The sequence below is a fragment of the Sardina pilchardus genome, chromosome 8 (assembly GCF_963854185.1).
Source record: "Sardina pilchardus chromosome 8, fSarPil1.1, whole genome shotgun sequence".
NCBI lineage: Eukaryota > Metazoa > Chordata > Actinopteri > Clupeiformes > Clupeidae > Sardina > Sardina pilchardus.
The window spans coordinates 8,697,248-8,704,747 of NC_085001.1; the positions used below are offsets into that span (position 1 = coordinate 8,697,248).

General features: G+C 46.5%; 2 protein-coding genes across 2 annotated transcripts in view; one reads left to right on the forward strand and one right to left on the reverse strand.

Moving 5' to 3' along the window:
- LOC134088594 (alpha-(1,3)-fucosyltransferase 7-like) overlaps nucleotides 1-7,500 on the forward strand; it is a 163,173-nt gene that overhangs the window by 100,487 nt on the left and 55,186 nt on the right. The window lies entirely within an intron of this gene.
- Nucleotides 1-7,500, reverse strand: part of LOC134089405 (ATP-binding cassette sub-family C member 12-like) — an 18,358-nt gene that overhangs the window by 2,306 nt on the left and 8,552 nt on the right. The window contains exons 15-26 of the mRNA XM_062543848.1: nucleotides 7,343-7,405; nucleotides 6,538-6,627; nucleotides 6,028-6,137; nucleotides 5,719-5,910; nucleotides 5,228-5,454; nucleotides 4,539-4,676; nucleotides 3,469-3,655; nucleotides 3,193-3,246; nucleotides 2,415-2,504; nucleotides 1,998-2,187; nucleotides 1,581-1,740; nucleotides 1,295-1,373 (exon numbers count right to left, since the gene is read on the reverse strand). Coding sequence (XP_062399832.1) covers nucleotides 1,295-1,373; nucleotides 1,581-1,740; nucleotides 1,998-2,187; nucleotides 2,415-2,504; nucleotides 3,193-3,246; nucleotides 3,469-3,655; nucleotides 4,539-4,676; nucleotides 5,228-5,454; nucleotides 5,719-5,910; nucleotides 6,028-6,137; nucleotides 6,538-6,627; nucleotides 7,343-7,405 — 1,580 coding nt within the window. The remainder of the gene's footprint in view (nucleotides 1-1,294; nucleotides 1,374-1,580; nucleotides 1,741-1,997; nucleotides 2,188-2,414; nucleotides 2,505-3,192; nucleotides 3,247-3,468; nucleotides 3,656-4,538; nucleotides 4,677-5,227; nucleotides 5,455-5,718; nucleotides 5,911-6,027; nucleotides 6,138-6,537; nucleotides 6,628-7,342; nucleotides 7,406-7,500) is intronic.

A 7,500-nucleotide genomic window follows, 5' to 3' on the forward strand; every position in this document is an offset into this window, starting at 1 on the left:
AGAAGTGTTCTTGTATGTCCATGGCAAAGACGTACTGTACAGTACCTTGGGTTTCATGTAGGTCCTCCAGCAGAGACCATAGACTATAGAAGTGTTCTTGTATGTCCATGTTAAAGACGTACTGTACTGTACAGTACCTTGGGTTTCATGTAGGTCCTCTCCAGCAGAGACCATAGACTATAGAAGTGTTCTTGTATGTCCATGTTAAAGACGTACTGTACAGTACCTTGGGTTTCATGTAGGTCCTCTCCAGCAGAGACCATAGACTATAGAAGTGTTCTTGTATGTCCATGGCAAAGACGTACTGTACAGTACCTTGGGTTTCATGTAGGTCCTCCAGCAGAGACCATAGACTATAGAAGTGTTCTTGTATGTCAATGTTAAAGACGTACAGTACAGTACCTTGGGTTTCATGTAGGTCCTCCAGCAGAGACCATAGACTATAGAAGTGTTCTTGTATGTCCATGTTAAAGACGTACTGTACTGTACAGTACCTTGGGTTTCATGTAGGTCCTCTCCAGCAGAGACCATAGACTATAGAAGTGTTCTTGTATGTCCATGTTAAAGATGTACAGTACAGTACCTTGGGTTTCATGTAGGTCCTCCAGCAGAGACCATAGACTATAGAAGTGTTCTTGTACTGTATGTCAATGTTAAAGACGTACAGTACAGTACCTTGGGTTTCATGTAGGTCCTCCAGCAGAGACCATAGACTATAGAAGTGTTCTTGTATGTCAATGTTAAAGATGTACAGTACAGTACCTTGGGTTTCATGTAGGTCCTCCAGCAGAGACCATAGACTATAGAAGTGTTCTTGTATGTCCATGTTAAAGATGTACTGTACTGTACCTTGGGTTTCATGTAGGTCCTCCAGCAGAGACCATAGACTATAGAAGTGTTCTTGTATGTCAATGGCAAAGACGTACTGTACTGTACAGTACCTTGGGTTTCATGTAGGTCCTCCAGCAGAGACCATAGACTATAGAAGTGTTCTTGTATGTCCATGGCAAAGACGTACAGTACAGTACCTTGGGTTTCATGTAGGTCCTCCAGCAGAGACCATAGACTATAGAAGTGTTCTTGTACTGTATGTCAATGTTAAAGACGTACAGTACAGTACCTTGGGTTTCATGTAGGTCCTCCAGCAGAGACCATAGACTATAGAAGTGTTCTTGTATGTCAATGGCAAAGACGTACAGTACAGTACCTTGGGTTTCATGTAAGTCCTCCAGCAGAGACCATAGACTATAGAAGTGTTCTTGTACGTCCATGGCAAAGACGTACTGTACAGTACCTTGGGTTTCATGTAGGTCCTCTCCAGCGCCAGCCAGATCTCCTCATCGCTGTACTTATCAAACGGGTCCATGTTATACCTGCAGGACACACACAATCACACAAACAGGGTAGGAGGAAAGAGGACTGATGTGAGTTTGAGTGTGTGTGTGTGTGTGTGTGTGTTAGTTTTTGTGCGAGCATGCATGTGTGTGTGAGTGTGTTTGTTAGTTAGTAGGTGTGGGTGCGCGCACGTGTGTGTGTGTGTGTGTGTGTGTGTGTGTGTGTGTGTGTGTGTCCTGCTGTACCTGACTGTTCCGTGGAAGAGCACCGGGTCCTGAGGGATGATGGCCAGCTGACTCCTGAGGTCCTGCAGGCCAATGGAGCTGGTGTCCACCTCATCTATCATCACAGTGCCCCCTGCTGGCTCAGACAGGCGCAACAGCGCCATGGCCAGAGACGACTTACCTACGCGCAACCACACACACATATGCGGTTTTGTACTGGAGAAATGATCTTATTTTTATGTGTTACGCTTAAATTTTGCACAATTTATCACACCATCCCCGTTTCTAATCAAGACATTTGTCAATGTTGCATTGTCTGTGACAGTGTGTGCACATGTCTGTGTCTAAGTGTAATATCGTAATATCATAGGATTTAAATGACAATTGTGTGTGTGTGTGAGTGAGTGTGTGTGTGTGTAGTTATTAGCTATGGTGTACCAGATCCGGTCCTTCCCAAAATGCCGAGCTTCTCTTTGGGATAGATAGTTAAGCGCAAGTTGTTGAGCACCATGGGAGTGTTGTCACGGTAACGCATGCTGTAGTCCTTGAAGGTGATGGAACCTTGTTGGGGCCAACAATCCGGAGAGTGAACCCCCTTCACCTGCCGTGGCGCCTCTGATACACAACCCTACACACACATCAAACACACACATTTCAATTCTTTATCCAACCACAAATCACCAACAACCGATCAAATTTTTTTTACAGGAAGGATTCAAATATTCTCAGAGATGATACAGCTTTGACATTCAAGGGTACATAACGCATCGCCTAAACCACACAGAAAGATGGCCTTTCACAGTATAGTCACAAAGAAAGAGTGACACAGAGAGAAATAGAAAGAGAGAGAGATACCGTGATGTACTCCATCAGACGCTCGGCAGAGGTGAGTTTGGCCTCCAGTCCCATATTCAACTTCACAACATTCTCCATCATCCTTGTGAGCTGAAGTCAAGTCAAGTCAAGTCAAGTCAATTCACTAATACAGCAGAATGTACACAACAGGGTTGACCCAAAGGAGAGAGAAGGGAGGAGAAAGATACACTGATTGAAATGTTCTCGAGTCTAGAGTGGAATATGTATACATACTGCATTTCACTGTCTTTGTGCTTGTATTGCACCCAAACTGACTCTAATCTAATCTAATACAGGACTGAATCTAGGGCTGAGTGTACGGCGGAGTCTACGGTGGAATCTAGATAGGCCGGAGCATGAGGATGGAGTCTAAAGTAGGGTTCAGACCAAAGAGTCCCGACGAGACGAGACGAGACGAGACGAGCCGCGACGTTCTAAAACCTTGCGACTGCGACTCAACATGTTGAATGCTCTGCAACAGCTTGCAACTACGTGCAACTTCTAATTCACACCGCTGCAATTCTGTCCCGTTGCGTCGGGAATCTTTGGTGTGAATTGGGCTTAAGGCAGCTGAGTCTAGAGACGAGTCTAAGGTTGAGTCTATGGTTGAAATGTTGCTGGATTTGATCTATACTTACTTAATAAATAAATAGAATAATCAGTTGAATACTGGACCACTAACGTAATCAACACACAGGTGCTGTTGCTCACCTGTACAGTGTAGTGGTGGAGCACAGCACACCTGTATGGTGTAGTGACAGTGTATTGTATTGCTTACCTGTAAGGTGTAGTGGTGGAGCACAGCACACCTGTATGGTGGATCACAGCACACCTGTACGGTGTAGTGGTGGAGCACAGCACACCTGTACGGTGTAGTGACAGTGTATAGCACACCTGTATGGTGCAGTGGTGGTATATAGCACACCTGTATGGTGTAGTGACAGTGTATTGTATTGCTCACCTGTACAGTGTAGGGGTGGAGCACAGCACACCTGTAAGGTGTAGTGGTGGAGCACAGCACACCTGTAAGGTGTAGTGACAGTGTATATCTCACCTGTATGGTGCAGGAGAGAGCCAGGCCCTTCATAGAAGGGCTGATGCTGTCTGGACTGAGCACCACGAACAGCGCCACCATCAGGGTAAAGGACACAGAAATGATGTTCAGCCAGAAGGAAAGCCAGCGCATGCCACAGTTGAATAGCAGGAAGTGGTTCAAGTTGTTGTCCATCTTGTCTTTAAATCTATAACACACGTGCACACACACACACACACACACACAAATACACACATACACACACACATACACACTTCAGTTTCCATACTGAGGCAAAAATGTATTACATACATACATAATTTGTATGAATACATTTGTATGAATATTCAATGGGTGAGTCTGACCCAACACACTGTATAAGTGCAGTTGGGATAACAGTGAGATAATGATTAAATGACTGACATGTCAGTCAAATTGGGGTAACAGTGAGTTCTCTCGTTTGCCTGTTGGTATGATTGCTATTTGCTGAGGAATAATAAGCTAAGCGTGAGTTGGCATGGTAGCTGGCCGTGTTCCTGGAATGCCTGAAGTGGTCATCGCAATGGAGTGACGGCTGCTTGCACCCCCCTGAGTAAGGAGGATGAGTAAACTAGGCTACTGGTAAAATAGAGGAGTAGGGACAGAAGGAGGGATAAAGTTTGCGAACGCCGGGGCGTGGTGGGACATATGCATAAGGAGGCCGGCATAAATATCCTGGCGGCGGAAGATGGCTGAGTGAATTGATGTCAATCATCCCTGTGGGCTCCTCCCAAATTGTGTTTAGAAGAAGACAATGACTGTTGGCGTAGCAGTGAGTTAATGATAATGAACGACTCTCTATTTGGGGTTTTAGGTCAACTTGACATACTGTATGTTGAAGCTTTGATGTATGTCTTTGTGTGCGTGTGTGTGTTCTTACTGCTCGATGTACTGCTCTCTCTTGTCATAGGCGTGTATAGTACGGTGTGTGTGCGTGCGTGTGTGCGTGCGTGCGTGTATGTGTATGTGTTGTTACAGCTCGATGTACTGCTCTCTCTTGTCGTAGGCGTGTATAGTACAGTGTGTGTGCGTGTGTGTGTATGTGTTCTTACAGCTCGACGTACTGCTCTCTCTTGTCGTAGGCGTGTATAGTGCTGAGGCCCTGGATGACTGAGGTGGTGAGAGAGATCCACGGTGAGCGGCTCACGTTCTCCATGCGCTTCATCTCAAGTATGGACTGCTTGAACAAACTAACACACAGACCACGCAGCCGCACAACGTACAATTTGACATACAGTACATACGCACACACACACACACACACACACACACACACACACACACACACACATTGAAAGTTGTCATTGAAATCCTATGATATTACGATATTACACTTAGACACAGACATGTGCACACAGTCACAGACAATGCAACATTGAGAAATGTGAGACACTACTCCAATTAGCATTCATATGATTTACACAAAGCATCACTGCTGTGGCAAATAGTAGCATTACTACTTGTATGAGTAAAACAGATAGTACTCCATAATATATAACATGAATTGCGGTCACAACAGATTCATGCTCTCTCTCTCTCACACACACACACACACACACACACACACACACACACACACACACACACACACACACACCCACAGTGAGACGCTACTCAACATGAATTGCGGTCACAACAGATTCATGCTCTCACACACACACACACACACACACACACACACACACACACACACACACACACACACACACACACACACACACACACAAAGTGAGACACTAACTAGAGGATGAGAACGAAGACTAGTCCGAGCACGGCCAGGGCAACGAGCATGAAGGGGAAGACGGCGGCGATGGTGACGATGGTGAAGGTGATGATGAGGCAGTGCAGCAGGAAGTTCTCCATGTTCAAGGGCAGACTGGAGTCCAGCTCGTCCTGGTCCTTGGAGAACCGGTTCATTATGCGGCCCGTGGGTGTGGTGTCAAAGAAACTCATCGGACTGAACATGATCTGCCGGAGATGCACAGGTTAGGCATCATGGCTGTGTGTGTGTGTGAGTACTGTGTGTGTGTGTGTGTGTGTGTGTGTGTGTGTGTGTGTGTGTGTGTGTGTGTGTGTGTGTGTGTGTGTGTGTGTGTGTGTGTGTGTGTGTGTGTGTGTGTGTGTGTGTGTGTGTGTGTGTGTGTGTGTGTGTGTGTGTGTGCGTGCGTGCGTGCGTGCGTGCGTGCGTGCGTGTGTGTGTGTGTGTCCAGTGTGTGCATGAATGTTTCTTACCTTATGAAACATGGTGTCATGGAGTCTAGAAGAGGCACGTAGCATCGCCTTGGTGAAGGAGTAGCCTTTGATAAGGCTGAAGATTACCATGGCAACCACAGAGAGGCCATAGACCAGCTGGTAAAACTGGAGGTCAGGGTTCAGGGAGACGTCCGCTGCAGAGACCCCCTCATCAGTGGAGTTGGTCCAGTTCTGCAACGCAAAACATTGCAATGTTCCTACGTTTGTGTGTGTTGAATTTATGTGTGTGTGTGTGTGTGTGTGTGTGTGTGTGTGTGTGTGTGTGTGTGTGTGTGTGTGTGTGTATACACGTACCCCAGATCCTTGTTCCAGCCAGTAACCTAGCCACCAGTTGCCGAAGATCGTCGTCAAAACCAGCAAAGCAAAGCTCAGCATGATAAAAAAGAACAGAATATAACCTGGAATGCACACAGACAGACAGGCACACAGACAGGCACACAGACAGACAGGCACACAGACAGGCACACACACAGACAGACACACCGACAGGCACACACACAGACAGACAGGCACACAGACAGGCACACACACAGACAGACACACCGACAGGCACACACACAGACAGACAGGCACACAGACAGGCACACAGACAGACAGACAGGCACACAGACACGGGCACAATGAACAGCAGCACGGGAGAATCTGAAGAGATTAGTGGAAATTGGTACAGTATCCAAGTGCATGTGATCTAAGACAGTGTGTGTGTATGTGTACCTCCTGTACGCGTGAGTGTGTTCATGTGAGTGTGTTAGTGTGTGTGTGTGTGTGTGTGTGTGTGTGTGTGTGTGTGTGTCTAACCTCCTGCAGCTTTACAGTACTGGTGATATGTTTGCCATGTCACTGATCCCTCCTGAGAGACTTCCTGTTTGACCAGCTGGTTTCCTGAATCTGCTCTCACACACACACACACACACACACACACACACACACACACACACACACACACACACACACACACACACACACACGGTAAAATTATAAAGATGATGAGAATCGGTTCACAGTTGAGCTGGCAACCACTAATCACGCATTCTGCATTAGCTCTGGCAGGCCGCGTAGTCAAGCCCGCCGTCAGCTGTCAGTTTCTTATTGGCTATGCCAAACACAGCCCACATCAGCTGTTCCGCTCAGCGGACCGCTCCATTCGCTCGCAAGTATTCTCTTTCATAAGGGCGCCTTATTTAAGCTGCGTCAGTCTGCATTGCTTTCACCTCCTCCCCAGCTCCACCTCAAAGTGGTTTAACTTAAAATAATGACATGCTGTTGTCATTGTTGCTTGCTCTGTTCTGGGGGGAATAGAGTTACTCTACCAGTTTAAACTGTGAGGGTAGTCCCCTGAGGATGCTGCTGTTCCCTGTCAAGGCTTTTCCACGGAGCTCATGGAAAGACAGGGAACTTACTCTGAACAGAGCCATACCGCCAAATAGAAAATATAATTGGTTTTAAAGATATTTCTCTCTTGTGTATTTTTTACTTACAGTAAGCGGTCCTGCCTGACAGAATTAAAAGTTAACGCTGAGCCCTGGTATCCACACACACACACACACACACACACACACTATACAATAGTCATGGTTTGAGAGGGCATGTTCCACCACTCTACCTGTCTTATCAGCAGTTTGTCCAGTGTCCTCTCCTTTCTCTTGTTCATCTGACATGTCAAAGGCTGAGAGGGAGACGAGAGGGATGAGAGACGCTCGTACACAAAAGCTACTGTACACTCAAACAGCTAAATACATGCATGCATACCACATACACAAT